The sequence below is a fragment of the Lacerta agilis genome, chromosome 17 (assembly GCF_009819535.1).
Source record: "Lacerta agilis isolate rLacAgi1 chromosome 17, rLacAgi1.pri, whole genome shotgun sequence".
Taxonomy (NCBI): domain Eukaryota; kingdom Metazoa; phylum Chordata; class Lepidosauria; order Squamata; family Lacertidae; genus Lacerta; species Lacerta agilis.
This window is the reverse complement of record NC_046328.1, coordinates 29,343,028-29,361,126: the sequence shown is the minus strand read 5'-3', so window position 1 is coordinate 29,361,126 and position 18,099 is coordinate 29,343,028. Positions and strand designations below refer to the sequence as shown.

At 47.3% G+C, this 18,099-nt stretch overlaps 1 protein-coding gene and 1 long non-coding RNA gene across 2 annotated transcripts; both read left to right on the top strand.

Annotated features, from left to right (window-relative positions):
• Window positions 1–396: 396 nt before the first annotated feature.
• WDR74 (WD repeat domain 74) lies at window positions 397–9,223 on the top strand. The gene is made up of 11 exons (XM_033135820.1): window positions 397–538; window positions 1,744–1,853; window positions 2,755–2,876; window positions 3,670–3,733; window positions 4,425–4,568; window positions 5,559–5,660; window positions 5,938–6,038; window positions 6,641–6,696; window positions 7,496–7,638; window positions 7,889–7,945; window positions 8,609–9,223. Exons 1-11 carry the CDS (start codon window positions 478–480, stop codon window positions 8,807–8,809), a joined length of 1,161 nt encoding a protein of 386 aa, XP_032991711.1. The 5' UTR covers window positions 397–477; the 3' UTR covers window positions 8,810–9,223.
• Window positions 9,224–13,660: 4,437 nt separating this feature from the next.
• On the top strand, window positions 13,661–16,381 carry LOC117061883. The gene is made up of 2 exons (XR_004428161.1): window positions 13,661–13,736; window positions 16,036–16,381. It is a non-coding gene; the product is annotated as an uncharacterized LOC117061883 (long non-coding RNA).
• The last annotated feature ends 1,718 nt before the right edge of the window (window positions 16,382–18,099 follow it).

Sequence of the window (18,099 nt, the reverse complement as noted above, 5' to 3'; positions counted from 1 at the left end):
CAGAGTGGCTGGGGAAACCCACCCAGCCAGATGGGCGGGGTATAAATAATAAAATTATTATTATTATTATTATTATTATTATTATTATTATTATTATTATTATTATTACACCACACTGGTTTCCTGTGCAGTTATTCCTGCAGGGCTCACCTGACGCTATCCCCCTTTCGGAGCTCTATTTGCCTGCAAAATAGTCTCCTTCCCCAGCTGAAGCTCACTCAGTGGGGTCTAGGCAGGAAGAAGATCCATAAACAGCCCCGTCCCCTCGCTATCAGGAAAACAAAGGGACCACCAGGAAAGGGGAACGGCGTGCCAGTGGGATTGCTAAGAGTGCAACACCGAGGAAGCCGCGCTGGCGAATCAGCGTGGGGCCTTAGTAACATTCTCTTCCGGTGTTACACTCTAAAGCGTCCGGCTCAACAGGGATTTCGGGACAGGACGAGCCTCGGGAAGTCCAGAGGCGGGGCGACAGTAGAAATGGCGTCTCCGGCGCGGGGTAACCACGTGTGGGTGGGGTCCGAGACGGGCATCCTGAAAGGTAATGGAGGATACGGGGCTCGACCGCTACTTGGGGTGGGATGTCTATTATTCAGCGACGCTGGGAAAACGGAGAGCCTTATGTGGCTTTCGGGGAAATAACTGAGGAGGAAGTGTGGGTAGATGCTGTTCCTAGTGGCAGGAGGGGGGTGAGGTTGCCCGCACATTATAGGTAGTACATGTGAAAGAAGGGAAGGTGATGGGGAAAAGAGGATGGTTTCTTGCATGGTGAGCATATATGTGTAGACAATGAATGCTTGTTTGGAGGGCGGAAAAAGTGGGATAGGAATATGAACAAAAGAGGCTAGGGCAATAGGCTTTAGTCATAGTGGCTCAGTGGAACCTCCAGCTCTAGAGGCAGTATACCTCGGAATTTGTTGAGGACAAGTGAAAGGGGAGGGCGGTTGTCTTCATGCCCTGCTTGTGAACTTCACAGAGGCATCAAGGTTCGCCAGTGTTGAAACTGTGATCCTGGAATAGGTGCACTGTTGGGTTAGGTCCAGCCCAGTTCATGGTATGCTTGTAATGGGGAGGGGGAGATAGGGACACTGTGAATAAGGTCTCTAGACACAAAGGCCAGAGGAGATACAGAGTGAGGCTTATGTGGGAGAGGAATGCAGCAAAAGCCTTTTACATAAATACCTATCGCTTACCAGTCTAGTAGCGGGATGCTGTTGCTGTGCCTTTAAAAGGAGCTTGATCAGCTAGGTCTTGTAAAGTGGGGATTCCTTTAAATAATTATTGGCTGTGCTGGCTGGGACTGGTGGGAGTTGTAGTTCAACAACATTTGGAGGGCCACGGGTTAGTCACTCCTGGTGTAGATCAAGTCCATGTTAAAGGTCACAGTGCCAGGAATGGTTGAGAAGTTGCCAAACCTTCGTCATAAGACTTAGCAGGAGGGAGCTAGATTAGAACACTGCCAGGAGCAGATAGAGGTCCACTAGCCCAGGCATAGGCAACCTTCGGCTCTCCAGATGTTTTGGCCTACAACTCCCATGATCCCTAGCTAACAGGACCAGTGGTCAGGGATGATGGGAATTGTAGTCCGAAACATCTGGAGAGCCGAAGGTTGCTGACCCCTGCACTAGCCCCTCAGCTTCCCCTTTGCTGGTGGTGAGTGACACAGGGAGAGTTTGCCATCAACCTGTTTCTCTTTCCCCCCCTTCCCAATAATATCCCTTTCGTTCTCTTTTCTCCTCCTTCTAGGGATCAACCTGCAGAAGAAACAGGCCACAAACTATAAGTCAGGAGATGCGGTACTCAGTCGACATGAAGCTGTTACTGCCATGTGTTGGGGCGATCCCTACGAGTCTGAGGTAGTGGGGTTGCCAACTCCTAATGCAGCTGGCACATTTTAGGGGACTGGATGCTGGGAAAGAAAAACAGGATACCTCATTGTATGGGTAGCTCCCTGTTGGACTGTTGGTCCCTCTAGCTCAGTATTGTCCAATCAATCAAACTAACTAACTAACCACCCAACAACAACCTTCCCACAAACCCATTTAAAAGGTTGTAGAATATTAATCAGCTAAAGGGAAATATTTTCACCTGCAGCCTAAAGATGTATAATGAAAGACAAGCCTCCCTCACAGCTCCTCGTGCATAAGATCTGTGCATCTAAGCCATGGGGGAACACTAACAGAAAATCTCCTGAAGACCTCAGAGTTTGAGCAGGGATCATGCGTGCCTGAAGTATCCTGGACTCAAGTTGTTGAGGATCAGTACAAGAACATTGAACCTGACCAAGAGTCATGTGGGCAGCCAGTGCAAGCATTTGGGCACTGGAGTTATGTGCTGGTGATAGTCTGTCACCACCAACAGTCTAGCTGCAGTGCTTTGCACCACCCGGAGCCTCCGGAACAGGCCCAAGGGTAGCCCCACGCAGGGTACTTTGCAGTAATCAAATACTGTGGCCAGACTATCTCTGTCTAAGAGTGGTTGTAGTTGGCATACCAGCCATGGCTGTAAAAGGCCCTCCTTGCCTTTACAGAGTCTTCCTTGTATTGTCTTTTGTGACTGGCAGTGTCTCTCCAAAAGCTTTTCCTATCCCCTGCACTTGAGGGCATTGTAACTGGCGATGCCAGAGGTTTGAATCTGGGACTTATTTTTGCATACATTCTCTCACTGAGGTGCAGTCACTTCTCTGAAAGAATGCAGCGAGGGAAGTGCACATTGGTTCCTTAATAGTTTGTTTTCTTTCCTCTTGTTTCTTCCCAGATCTTTGTGGGATGCCTTGATGGATCTGTCAGACTGTTCAGTACTGAGAAGGGCAAGTTTACTGAGTCACGAGACTGTCTAGGAGGCGAGGGACCCTTTTGTGGCTTGGCTGTGCTTGACAAGTAAGTCTGAATCCCTTCAAATCCTTAGCCTTCATCTACCTCAGGGAAAGGACGGGCTTCATGTCACTTGATATGACACCCATGGATTCAGCAGAGATGATCCTTGGGTGTTTAGAATGCACTCTCTTGGGCTGCCACACACATACGCACACCGAACTTCTGAGGTAGAACTACCAAAAGTACCCTCTGTACCAGTCTCAGCACCTGAGAAGATCTGTAGTGAAGGAAGCAATCTTTCAGGTATTTTAGGGCCTAAACCTCAGGGGTCCTAATTGGCTTGTAAGACCAATTTTCTCCTAGTCACCTGCCCCAGGTGTGAGGCAGATAAAGATGTAGCTATAAAGGAACAACCAGGAACCTTAATCTGTGCCAGCATGGTTCAAATTCAGAACCTTTTAAGTTTGGTACCCTGCAGGCCCCAGAGATTGCTTCCCCTTGGAGGTCCTGAGCATAGCTGTCAACTTTTCCCTTTTCTTGCAAGGAATCCTATTCGGAAGAAGGGAATTTCCCTTTAAAAAAGGGGCAAGTTGACAGCTATGGTCCTGAGTGGTGCCCGTCAGCTGATCAGTTGTGACTTCAAGCCCCCTTCCTGATTGAACATTGGCTGTACAAATGTGTGTTCTTTTCACTGAGTTGTAGGAGGTAAGGCTTTGTGGTATTTTTCCTTCCTTGGAAAGGATTGCCACCAGCACGTCTATCTATGCATTCTCCGCATTTATGGCAAATTAATTTCCCTTTACCTCCCTCCCCTCTTATCTCTCTTCCCTTTTCATGGTTCAACCCATTCCTACAGTTCCCTTATCACCTGTGTACAGTCTGGTTTGCTGAAGGTCTGGCGGGATGCTTCATCAGAAAATGTGAGTCCTGTCTTGGTGCCTGGGGGAGGGGGAGAGGTGGGCTCTAGGCCACACAATGGCCTTTTAAGGAGTCACAAAGCTTTTTATTGTTTGTTTTCAATTTTTTCTATATATGTTTGCAGTCTGAAGTGCTAGAAACTTGTTGGGTTTTGTTTGCTGAAAGAGCTGATATGTTCAGGAAGTTAAATTATGCAGATTGTATCCCATACTTGTCCTACTCAGGGTAGACCCATTGAAGCTAATGAGCTTAGGTTTGTTAATTTGAGTGGGACTCCACTGAATAGAACTTAATTGGATTCAACCTATGACTATACTCCTGTGGAACTGCACCTTTTACACAAAGTGGATTTCTCGCCACCCTCTTTGATGTTGGCATATTTTGGGGAGGAACTGAGAATGAAAGCGGCTTCCCCAAGGCCAGTCATAGCTACTTAGCTGAGGTTTATGAACCTGCATCTGGCAGGTCCTCGTGTTAGGTAGCCTGCCTACATATAGAACCATAGAATCATTGAGTTGGAAGGGACCCAAGGGCCATCTGGTCCAACCGCCTGCAATGCAGGAATCTCAGCTGAAGCATCCATGACAGATGGCCATCCAACCTCGGCTTAGAAACCCCTAGGGAAGGAGAGTCCACATGTATTTGTCTTGCCTTTGTACACCTTCACCACTAACTCTATCTCTTGCATTGCAGCTGGAGGTCCAGGTGGGCCCTGGCGTGTGCCGCATGCGCCAGAACCCGGAACAGCCTCATCGCGTGGCCACAGGTGGGAAGGAGAACTGCCTCAAGGTGTGGGACCTCCACCAACCACAGGAGCCCATCTTCCGTGCCAAAAATGTGAGTTTGCTATACAGTGGTGCCTCGCAAAACGAAATTAATTCGTTCTGCAAGTCGTTTTGTATTGTGAAAATTTCGTCTTGCGAAGCGCGGTTTCCCATAGGAATGCATTCTGCGGGGGGGAAACCGCAAAACATTTTCGTCTTGCGAAGGACGACCATAGAAAAATTTGTCTTGCGAGTCACCTAAAAAACCGCAAAACCCTTTCATCTAGCAAGTTTTTCATTGCGCGAGGCATTCGTCTTGCGAGGTACCACTGTACTGTGTAAACAGCCTTGGCACCTTTCTCCTTTTTAGTGCACAGATAAGGGCGTAAGAAGAGCCCTGCTGGATCAGGCCAAAGGCCCATCTGGTCCATCATCCTATTCCTGTAGTGGCCAACCAAAAGCTGGACTTGAGCACAACAGCAGCTCTCCCCATTTGCAGTTCTCAGCAGCTGCCATTCAGAGGCACATTTTGCCTCCGACTGGGGTGGGAGAACAACATAGCTAGAACAAAATAGGAAATTCTTTCCAGTAGCACCTTAGAGACCAACTGAGTTTGTTCTTGGTATGAGCTTTCGTGTGCATGCACACTTCTTCAGATACCTTCTTCAGGTACACACTTCTTCAGGTGCACACTTCTTCTTCAGGTATCTGAAGAAGTGTGCATGCACACGAAAGCTCATACCAAGAACAAACTCAGTTGGTCTCTAAGGTGCTACTGGAAAGAATTTCCTATTTTGTTTCGACTATGGCAGACCAACACGGCTACCCACCTGTAACTGGAACATAGCTAGAATCCATAATTAGCCTTCCCTCCATGAATTTGTCCAATCCTCTTTAAAAGCCATCCAAGTTGGTGGTCACTACCGCATCTGATGTAAGCAGATTCCCTAGTGCAGTTCAGGAAAGATCTTTTTCCTTTTCAGATTCTTCAGGATGTTTAATGTATTAGAGAATGGCACACTCTTGCCTTCTTTCACACCATGCCTTGCCATCTTGTCCACAGGTGCGGAACGACTGGCTTGACCTGAGGGTCCCTATCTGGGACCGGGACATGCAGTTCCTGCCTGGATCAGAGAAAATTGTTACCTGCACTGGACATCACCAGGTAGAAGCTGGGGAAGAGAGAGATCTCCACTACATATTTCGGAAAGTTATGCATTTGTTCTCTATGCATTTGGACATCTCTTGAGATATCCTAACCAAAGTTTGCACAGTGCTTCCATGTGTCCCTCGGAACACTGTCCAGAAGGGCTGGAAAAGGTTCCCCATCACTGCATTATAGCATTTGGGAGCATTATAGGGTGGTTGCTGTTGTTGTTGGGTCTTTCATCTGAGGATGAAGACTTCTACTCTTCATCCTTTTGGTCTTCTTCTGCCTCCAGGTCCGGATCTATGACCCTAGCTCCCCACAGCGGCGCCCTGTGTTGGAAGCCACCTTTGGGGAGTACCCACTCACTGCCCTCTCCTTGACACCTGACACAAAGTGAGTCTTCTCCCCAGTGATTGGAATGAATGAGTGTGGTTTAACAAAGTTCAATGAATTAGTTCAAACATCTCCCCCCTACACCTGAATGCAGTTCCCATATTTGCCAGGTGAATTAAATTTGAATGAAGTTTGTTTCAAGGTGGAACTTGGAACGATTTCCAGTTCATCTTCAAGTTCATATTACAAGTGCTTTTCTTCTTCAGAGATTCCTTGGGCATTTTAAGTTTAAAGATCATAATTGTTGGGGTAAATAAGCTAAATTATTCACATTCTGCCATGTGGTTGTTGTTGGGCTTTTTTTGTTAGTCTTCTTAAGTATATTTAATACTTTAGCATAGCAGCTTGTAGCATTCTGAATGCCGGAAAAAATTGCTGAGGATTATTTGTGTGAACCTGGACTGAATGTGAGCAGAATTATTTCATATTGTAAAGGGACAAATGTGAACTGGAACAAGTTCCTTTTTTAAAAATGAACTTTTCAAGCGCTGGATACAATCCCCAGCCTGCAGTGTCCTTGGCTGCTCACACCTAAGTGCCTACATGGATGCTGTCCCTTTGCAAAATTGGAAATATATAATTCCTCCTTTTTCCACTTACAGTGCTGTTGTTGTGGGCAGCTCACGTGGGGATGTGGCAGTAATTGATCTACGGCAAGGTAAGTAAGAACCAGGATGATGGAGTGGGGAGCGGGTTTTGGATCTGAGGAGAATCTGGAAAGAGAGTTGCAGAGGAACAAGGTGGGCTAAAAACGGAGGGCAGAAGGAGATATTGATGTACAGCTGGAGAGGCAACTCTTTGATGATGGGAAGGTTCTTTAAAGTGAGTGGCAGACAGCAGCATTTGGCCAGGCAAAGTTCTTCTGCTATGCTTTTTAGTCAAAGGTTGTTGCCAGCCTTTGTGGTCACATTTTCAAGCTGGGGATGCAGACACCACACTCTCACTCTGAAACTACACACACCCTTGTACTGTGCGGCCTTGTTCTGTTGGCTACAAGATGGTTCCGTACCCCAAGGAAGACCAAGTGGGGAAACATGAACAGTAGAAGACCACCTCCCTTGGGATCCTGTACTTGGAATCTTGTAGTCTATGAACCACAACCAAGTGCAGGAGACAAAATGTCCTGTTTTATTCCACACAAGCGCAAAGAAAAACCTTACAGCTTTTTCTTCAAGTCTGCCTTTGCAACAATATCTTACTATTTGAAGATGTGTGCATGCACACGAAAGCTCATACCAATAACAAACTTAGTTGGTCTCTAAGGTGCTACTGGAAGGATTTTTTAATTTTGTTTTGACTATGGCAGACCAACACGGCTACCTACCTGTAACTATAATAAACTTGTCATGCTGTCACCAAGCTGCAGTTCACTACATTCCAAATTCCACACTTGAGTAGTGTAGCCACACCATACCTGCCGCTCTCATAACTCAGCCATTGTTGTCGTCTTGTGACAGGGCGGTTGCTGAAGTGCCTCAAAGGCTTCGCTGGGAGTGTCCGTGCCATCCAGTGCCACCCTGTGCTTCCACTGGTGGCCTCGTGCGGGCTGGACCGCTTCCTCCGTGTGCACAACCTCCAGCACAAGCGCTTGGAGCATAAGGTGAGGAGGAGCCCAACGCGACAATGTTGCTGGTGGTTGCATATAGATGGTGGGGGGACCTCCCATCAGCGCCAGCCAGAATGGCCAACATTCAGAATTAGTGGGTGGTATGATCATCTCTGGCTATTGGCCATGCCAGCTGGGGCTGATGAAGCTTGAGTTCAACAGTGGCTGGAGGACATCAACATGGGGGCAAACTGGTGGCCTCCTCTCTGCTGCTTAACTGAAATATGTCTGTGTTTGGTTACAGGTGTATCTGAAATCTCGATTGAACTGCTTGCTGCTAACCAGCAGAGAAAAATGGGAGGTGAGTCGAGGCTCTAAGCACGGAGCGGGAGAAGAGGGGAGGATTGTTCTGTCTGACAAGTTGAATGCTTGCACAGATGGAAGATTGTGTAATAGCACAACATTTAATTCCACCCCCATGACGAAAATAGGCAATCAAATGTGATGGGTTGTATCATCTGTTAGTCTTACTGAGAGTACAGTGGTACCTCGGGTTACATACGCTTCAGGTTACATACTTCGCTAACCCAGAAACAATGCTTCAGGTTAAGAACTTTGCTTCAGGATAAGAATAGAAATCGTGCTCTGGCGGCGCAGTGGCAGCGGGAGGTCCCATGAGCTGAAGTGGTGCTTCAGGTTAAGAACAGTTTCAGGTTAAGAACGGACCTCTGGAACGAATTAAGTGCGTAACCAGAGGTACCACTGTATACCTATTAAATTAACCAACATTAGGGCCCATTAGTGTCAGTGGACCTACTCTGAGGATACACACTTACTGTAACAGGAGACATGAGTCAAGAAATCATGGGAATGCCTGTGTAAACAGGTGCCTCTTTAAAAGCCAGCAGCATGCCAATACAGATGGGCACTCTCATATTTCAGCAGGGAGCACATTGCATGCCACTGATGCCACTAGGGAAGCCTGTATTAAGGCGCAAATACATCATTGATCTGCTTTCTCCAGGATGATGGTGCCGACCCTTCAGCTGACCTCCAGAGTGACGTGAAAGAGGAGGAGGAGGTGGACGAGATCTGGAACTCAATGGAAGTGGTTGCCACCAAGCGGAAAGCAGAACGGCAGCCGTGCTCTGACGAGGGGAGGGACGCACCCCGAAGGGACAAGGGCCTCAAAAAGCCGAAGAAGATTAAAAAAGCTGAATCTTGATATCTGGGTGGGGAGGGGGGTTGGAATGACATTTGGTTTTTAATAACGAAGGAGGCAGGCATCACCAAAGTGCCTGAATCTCAGCCTTGGACATGGGTTTGCCACAAGCAAAGGCCTTGGCTGGTCATGGGAGAAAAAGAGACAGAAACGTGAGCTGCTTTCTGCTGCCTCTTAGGACAAGTTTGCCATGGGAGGGCTTTTAACCTCACAGCAGCCCCAGGTTGTTTTTTGGATCTGGGGGGCTGGTGTGGCAGGAATGTGAAGTTTTATAGCAGGGGCTTCATTTCAAGAACCTTATGGAGACAACACATTTTCCCCCTGCATGTTTGAAATTCTCAGTTTTCCTTCTCTCATTTTGGCTGCTGTGCAGTTAAGACCGCTTGAAGCTATTAAAAAGTACCTTCTTGCACAATATGTTCTGAATGTGGGCTGTTTTTCCCCTTGCAGTGTCTCAGGTAGGAGAAAGTGTCGCCATCCCCTGTCCTGCTTAACATTTCCATTTCCTTTTTATTTTTAAGGAGTGTGTAGGAGTGATGTGTGGAAGCAACTTCTAACTCCCAAGTTTGGGACCACTCGGGATATGAATATAATAATATCCTAACTTTTCCGGGCTTCAATGTGGCTTACACAAATGGAAACAACACAGATAGAAGTTGAAAAGTAATTAAACGATAAAAGAATTAAAACAACACAAAAACAACTTACTAAAACACAGTAAAAACAGCACAGCACTAATGGAAGCCCTTTCCTTTTTAAGGAGCCAATGTGGTGTAGTATTTAAGAGTGATAGACTCGTAATCTGGTGAACCGGGTTCGCGTCTCCGCTCCTCCACATGCAGCTGCTGGGTGACCTTGGGCTAGTCACACTTCTCTGAAGTCTCTCAGCCCCACTCACCTCAAAGAGTGTTTGTTGTGGGGGAGGAAGGGAAAGGAGAATGTTAGCCGCTTTGAGACTCCTTCGGGTAGTGATAAAGCGGGATATCAAATCCAAACTCCTCCTTTTCTTCTTCTTCTTAAAAAAAAAGTTAGTTCCCGAAAGTCTACTAGAATAAAACATTGTTTTCACCTGCTGGCAGAAGGATAACAAGGAGGGAGCCAGCCTAGCTTCACTAGGAAGCAAGTCCCCAAATCTGGAAGGCCTCCTTCCACATTCCCACCAAATGTGCCTGTGAGGGTGGTAGGGCTGAGAGAAGGGCCTCCCCCAAAGATCTCAGAGCCTGGGCAGGTTTGTGTGGCAGAATACGGTCTTTTTAGAGAGCCTGGGCATAAGCCGTGTAACACTCACTATAGGTCATAACCAACACTTTGAATTGAGCCCAGAAACAGTCAGTGGAGCTGTTGAAAAAAAAGGACTCCCTACAACCAGCCTCAATCAAGAGTGCCTGCAGCTCTTCGTTTGTTGGGAGTTTTCAAGCACTTCAAATAAAGCCCTACATAGAGCATGTTACAGTAATCCAAATGGGGTGTAACTAAGCTAGATGAGAATTCTCCAGGAATGGGCGCATCTGGCACATGAGATTTAACTCTGCAAATGCATTTTTGGCCACTGCATAAATCTGGGCATCCAGGCTTGGGGCCGAATCCAGTAAAATACCCCAGACTGGGAACCTGCATTTTCAGGGGGAGTGTTGCCCCATCCAGGATCAGATTTGCTGATTTATCAAAATGCATACTGCTATATTGTAGAAAAGATCAAAACAGGTTTGCAACAAGAATGTCAAGAGTTGTTAAGGGACCGCTATTCCCCCTCACAGAGAGGGACAGTCTCCAGAGTGGATTAAACATGAACATGTTTTCCTAGGGAACTTCGGATATTTTATCTCTATGAGGGGGGAACTCCAGTTCCCAGGATTATTTGGGGGAAGCCACAATAGTTCAAAGTGGTACAATACTCCTTTAAATCTTCAGTGCAGATGCGGCCCAAGATGGAGGGGATGAGTGGAAAACCCACAGTCCCCGTGAGGAAAAGCTAAAAGCATTTATGGTTATTTAACTTAGAAAATGTGATGGGTATGATAGGTCTATAAAATAATAGTAGGATTAGAAGAAGAAAAAAACTCTAGAAGCTCAGGGTCATCCATGAAACTCCTTCATACAACATGGTAATTTATGTAATTTTGCTGTGGCCCTGGGGCTCAAGACTACTGGCTTACAATACCATTGGGCAAATCCATGCAGGTCAGCTCTAGTAATCCCACTAACAAAAGTAGAGACTCCATTTCCAGCAGTAAAGGTAAAGGGACCCCTGACCATTAGGTCCAGTCACGGACGACTCTGGGGTTGCGGTGCTCATCTCGCTTTATTGGCCGAGGGAGCCAGCATACAGCTTCCAGGTCATGTGTCCAGCATGACTAAGCAGCTTCTGGAGAACCAGAGCAGCGGACGGAAACGCCGTTTACCTACCTGCCGGAGCGGTACCTATTTATCTACTTGCACTTTGTGCTTTCGAACTGCTAGGTTGGCAGGAGCAGGAACAGAACAACGGGAGCTCACCCCGTCGCAGGGATTCGAACTGCCGACCTTCTGATCGGCAAGCCCTAGGCTCTGTGGTTTAGACCACAGCGCCACCCGTGTCCCACAGTATTCAACCTCTGAAATGCATGAAAAGGTATTAGCAGAGGAAGGTTATATCCTTCATGAGCTTCCCAGAAGCCTCTGGGTTGTCCACTGTCAGAAATAACTGAATGCAACCCCTTAGCTCCACTGTGAAGAGAGCAGTTTAAGTCAACAGACTTGTTAGTAACGGCCAGTGATTTTACTGGGTCTGAGCAGTAAGAGTAAGCTGGATATCACTCATTCCTGAGATTCCTGAGGGGGAGCCACTGTGGAGACTGGTCCATGAGGGCAAATGGGGGACTCCCCCACCAACCTCACTCTGCCTTCAGCCAGGGACCAGCTGCCTAATTTTTTTTTTACTGCCAGTTGGGGTGAGTCAGTCTGCCATTGACTGTGGCTCCACCAGAAGATAGGCTTCCCTGCCTTCCACCCCAGCAAGTAGCCACGTTGGTCTGTTGTAGTTAAAGAGTGCTGTGGCACCTTAAAAGCTAACAAATGCTATGGCATCATCTTTCAAGGGCTACACCTGCTTCATCAAACAGACCTTTAATCTGACCCAGCAAGAGCTGCTCATATATTCCCCCTCTTTTAAAATGTGCTATTACTATCAAGAAAGCCCTTGATGAATACCCCCATCACAAAAGTACACTTGTATCAGTTATTATTAATAGTCCCATAAAAAAGCTTATTAAAATTTAGGCTTAAGGTTCTACCCAACACATTTCTCTTTAGTTCTTGCATTTATATCCCACCGTTTTCCCCAACAAGCTCAAGGCGGCATTCATGGTTCTCCCCCTTCTCATTGAATCTCCATAACAACCCTGTGAGGTAGGTTAAGATGAGAATGAGTGGCCCCAACTAATTGAATTTCATGGCCAAGTTGGGATTTGAACCCTGGTCTTTCCTGGTCCTGGTCCAACACTCTTACCACTGTACCACACTGGGATTTTAATCATGACAGACTAACACAGCTTTCATACTATATATTGTATGTGGTGTGGTGTGTGATTCAAGAGTGGTGGACTAGGACTTGGGAGACTGGAGCTCACATCCCCACTTGGTCACCATGCTGCTGTCTCTCAGCCTAATCTGGGCATGGGGAACATTTAGTCATCCGGGTGTTGCTGAACTACACCATTGGCTATGCTTGCGAGGGTTGATGGGAGTTGTAGTTCAGCAACATGAAGGGCAAAAGTCCTCACAGGGCTGTTGTGGGGGAACTATGTATCTGTATGTGATCTTGAGCTCCCCAGAGGACTGGTGGGATATAATGTAATAATAATTCTATTATTATTTAATGCTGCAATCTGCAGGACTGCCTTTGCTGATTTCTCCACCCAACATCTCTTGTATCCCACAACTACCCTATCTGCATTTTTGGATGCAGTTTGGGAAGCTTTCTGTGTCATTCTGCAAACTATCCCTACTCCAAAACTCTCATCATTTACAGGGGCTTGGAGAGGATTTGTGGAGCAGAAAAAAGGATGCCCATGTATTCTCTCCCTCCTCTCTTGGAGGCAATATGCTGGGAATCACAAGCAGGGAGACTTGCTGTTGCACTCATGCCCTGCTTTGGGGCTGCCCATTGTGTCATCAGTTTGGCCATTGTGAGAAGAGGGTGTTGGACAAGATGGCCTGATCCTTTGGCCTGATGCAGCAGCCAGGCTGCTCTTAGGTTTTCAAGGCAATGGGATTTGCTTTTGAGGGGAAAATGTGGCTTTAATGCCCCTGGCAGCACAATCGTATTTTTATTTTTTTGTACCATATATTTGTAAACTGCTTAGAGACTACTGTAGTTAAGCAGTATACCAAATTGCTTAAACCAATACATAAAACCCGAAGTAAGTCTCATTCAGTCTGTATGGGATTTACTCCCTCCTAAGGAAACGTGCATAGGATCGCAGAACAAATTTTTTCCTTTTTTTTTCAAAGGAAGACGGTGGATGATGGTGGGCAGAGTGAGGCGAGGCAACTTTCCTCCGCCAAAGTTGGAGCCGAGGCGAAAGCGTGACCTCACAAAAGCCGCCTAGGGAATAAGGCTGTGGCGGCGGCGGCGGCAGGCCCCTTTGGCGGGCCGGGACGGGCCCCGTCCAGGCGCCGCGCGGCGGGCGATGGGCTGTGTGGAATCCAATGAAGTGCTTTCCTCCGAAGAAATAGAGAAAACAGTATCAGCCCCACCCACGCCCCAAACGACTGCTCCAGCCTCGGAAAAAGGTGACGCCTCCTCCTCCCTCTCCTCCGCATCCCCGATCGCAGGAGGGAATCCCGCGGAGGGGTTTCCCTCACCAGAGCTAGGAAAAGTCGGGGAATCCCCAGCGCCCTGAGCACGTGGGCGGGCAGGCCCTCGGATGGAACCTAAGGGGCGAGCGAGGTTCGAAGAGGGTGGGGCCTCGGGAAGGGGCGGAGCTCGCGCGTGCACGTGGGAGGAGCTTGTGGAGGAATCGGCCCAGGCAACAGGAGGGAGGATTCTGATGGGAGGAACTTGACAGGGGTTAGTTGCATGTTTTCCATTCCTGCTATAAAGCTGAATGAGTAAATGCAGTTTCCAACTGCAATAAACCAGCTGTTAGTATGCTCCCTATTATTATTATTAATTATTATTATTATTATTATTATTATTATTATCATTAATTCTGTTGGGAGGCACCCAGATGATTTAGGAAACCCAGCCAGATGGGTATTAATAATAATAATAATAATAATAATAATAATAATAATAATAATAATAATTTCACATCATCCCAGAGATGTGATGCTTTCACTTTTAAACAAAACACAGTTGTGTGATCACGGTCCAGACTGGTTAGTAAGAACAAGCCAGGATCAAGCTGAAATCTCAAATCCTAGCAAGTTCTAAAACCATCACTCAACAAACCAAGGTTTTCTTAATCATGTGTGTATAAAAGAGAAAAACAGGGTGCACGAGTCCAAATGCTCACTGTGGCTTGTTCACACTGTAGGAAATAATCATTTCACATTGCAGCTTTTTCGGGGCGCTTATATATTCATACATTTTTTCCTTGTAGATTTAATTTAAACCAGAAGCTGCCTTATACATTAGAGGATACACTTGCTGGAATTCCTTCCTCAGCACAATTATTAAGCCCTGTCCTTGTGGATCTGGCCACCCTGAGGAGAATATGATTCTAAACAAGATCATGATAATCTAATTTACAACCTTTAAAACTAATTAGTAAATAGTGAAATAATAACCTAATATAAATAGCCTTTTCAGCTTCTTACCAATGTAGGAGAAACTGATATAGATTTTTTTTTTAAGGCTGCAAACCTCTGCACATGCATCTGCAAGTAAACCCAATTAAACAAAATGGGGCAACCTCTGGATGAACATGCATAGGATTGCTTTATAACACTGTAGACTGATGCTAGATTAGCTAACTGCAAATAATCCCAAACCTTGATAGCCCTGCAGAACAGGGGTGGGGAACCTTCCAGATGCTGCTATCCTACAATGCCCATCATCCCATTGGCCACACTGGCTGGGGCAGGTAAGAGGTAAAGATTTGAAGCATTATGACCAGATAATGAGTAATAGCTCCACTCTATTCTCTGCTGGTTGGAATATATGTGGGGTAGTTCTGAGCACCACATTTTAAGAAGCATGATGATAAACTGCAGAATGTTCAGAAGAGGGCAACTGGGATGGCGAATGATCTGGAAAGCATGTCCTATGAGAAACTGTTGTGGGGGACAAGGAAGAGGAGCACGGTATGTTTACCCCAAAGAAGCAAATATTTAAGCAGACATGATAGTGGCCTTCAAATATCAGAAGGCCCATCACACAGAAGATGAAGCAGACCTTTTTTCAGTTGCTTCAGAGGACAGGATTATGACCAGCAACAGTGACCTGCAGTCAGTGGACTAGGGGTACTAGGCTAGTCCCCTAAATGTTCCTGGTAAATTAGAATATTAAAGCCTGGTGCTTCCTTCCCAAAGCCTGGGAAGCTTCTGCCTGGCTTAGGGAGGGAGGCGTGATGCTCCAACAGAGTCCAAGAGCCCTCCCGCCACCTTCCCAAAGCCGTCCCATAGGCAGCAAGACTCCAATAATCTGTCAGAGGCCTGGCGCTTCTTTCCCAAAGTCCAATAAGTTTCTGACCTGCTTAAGATGCTCACACATACATCTCCCCCCCCCCCGCCCCCCATCACCCTTGCAAGCTGGTACTTCTGGCCTTAACTGTTCCCCTATGAAAAATTTCGTTGCATGCCATGGACCAGCGAGTTGTATCTAACCAAGTTATACTGAGAGTAGACACATTAATGGATAGAAGTTCATCACATCTATTCATTTAAATAGGTCTGCTCCAGACATTACAACCCAATGGATGGAAACTGGAACTTGGAGCCTCCATGCCTGAACTTGCTAGTGCATCCATCTTAATTACACCAGACTTCTTCCAACACACAGGGCCTGCTTGTGGGCTTTCTATAGCCACCTAGATGGCTCCTCTGAATAGAGGACTAGATGGGCCTTTGCCCTGAGCCAGCAGGGCTTTTCTTCTCAATATGCTGCCACAGCGTCCCAGAACAGCAAGAGTTTCAGTGGCAGCCAATGTTACCCAGCAAAATTGGTGATTGTGGCTAAAGCTGCCCTGGTTTTGCTAGGTTTCCCCCCCCCCACCATGACATTATCTTATAATTTTTGTTTGCAGTGAAAAAAAAGAGAAGACATAGCTTAAAGGAAAGGTGGACAAGTGGGAGAAAGACATCTACTGAAGATCTGAGCCATCGGACTGAAAGCACAAAGATCCATGTGATCTGGAGACGTGTTTCTGTCTTCAGCACACGGCGAGATTCCTTGAAGAGCAATAGCCCAGAAGTGGCTGGGCCCAGTCATCTGAACAGCGATCAAGAACCTCATCCCAATATCTCTGAGTAATTTGGGGGAACTCACTGAGGAGAGAGAGAATGTGGACAGAGAATACAGAGCAGGCTATGGCAGCATTGCTGCAAAATACAGGCAGTCTTACAGCTAAGGGGAATAAACTTTAACTATCACGCATGGCTTTCTGTGAAATTCTTGGCTGCCCGAAACAGCAATGCCCATTTTGATAACGGTCAGGAAGAGAAAGGAGAGGATTAGTAATGGGATGTGAGGAATTCAAACAGTTTTTTGGTGATCGTAATTAATTATGTGGGAAAGGGTTGGACAACTTGTGACCCATGAACACAGAGCAACAGCCCATGCAGGAAGTAAAAGCCTGCCGTTTTATTCCTCACACCCCTTCCCATAAGATGCTTTGATGGACAGACCAGAGAAAAAGTTAAAATTTTCTACACCGGGGGCCAGCCGCAGGTTTGAGGGACAAGAGATACCTTCAGTAAGCCTCACTGAGCAAGAGATGAGGAAACCTCAGGCCTGGGAGCCAATTGTAGCCCTCCAGGCCTCTCTACCTGGCCTCAGAACCCTCCCCAGGCCACAACCTTCACTGGCTCTAGGCAGAGGCGTAGGAAGCCTCTCGGGTGCCTGGGGCGGTGTTGCCGCGCGGAGGCACCCCCTGGGGATGGGGCGATCTGACGCATGCGTCGTGACGTCATGACCCATGCGTCAGGACAGACTGTGCATGCCCGGAAATGCGGGCATGCGCAGTCCATCCTGCCGGTGCTGCTGCTCCAGCGGCAACCCGCCGAGCGAGCGCCGGCTCCTGGGGCTTCCCCGTCCTGATCGCACGGGGCAGCCCCATAGCGGCGCCAGTGGGTGGACCCCGGAAGGGCCGCGGGGCGGAGCGGCTTCGCTCCACGGCTTGCTCGGGGCCCGCCAGCGGGGCGGGGCTGGCCCAAGTGTCACCCCCCCTCCCCTGGAACACAGGACAGACTGCCACAACCGCCCCCCTCGCGACGCCTGTGGAGCCTCTAGGTGCCTTTGCCAAGTTAGAATGTGTCCAAATCTGATCATACCTCTTGCTAGCCATGATGGAGGAGAGAGAGAGAGAGGGGGGGGGATATGTGATTGTGCATAGAGACTAGCCTACTATAGAAAGGTATCATTTACATCTGTTGCTCCATCCATTTTAGCTCTGGGCTCACCTGCCACTGAAATATGGCCCTTGGAAGTTTGCCCATAATTAAATGCCACCCTCAGGCTGAAAGGTATTATCCACCTCTGATCCACTGTCATTGCAACTCCTTTGCCTTGCCATTGCTTGGTAGAGCATGCCAATGAGGAAGCAGGCAGGGGCAGCAGCTCCTCGTCACTCAGTGCCACTGCTGCTTCTCCTCTCTGGGCCAGACCAAGAGGTACAGTACATGAGTAGGCAGTGGTTAGACACCCTGTTCTTTTGGCCTTGTGACACCTTTAAAATGCAAGAAGAGGCAGGTGAACAAGCAGCCAACAGTGGTGTAGAGGGTGAGCAGGTTCAGCAGGGCCTTTCAGCGTGCCCCAAGTGTGCCAACCGTTGATGCCACCCTGCACATGATAGAGAAATATAGTCCCAGCAGACAGAACAGAAATATTCAGGGTATTCCTTTCCTTTGAAGATTCTTAGTTTATGTGTAATTTTTCTTCACTGGCCAAGGTCCATGTGTTTTCATTGATAGGGATGTTGCTGATGACTAGACTATTTAAAATGACAATTTGTTAAGATTTATTTTAGTTCCTCTTCCTCTAAGTTAGACCTCTGTTCGCTATCTCTATACGTACTAGGTTTTTAGTTACTACATTCACGCAGAGCTTGCTACATTCATACTTGCTTGTTTAGGATATTCAAAAAAAGAAG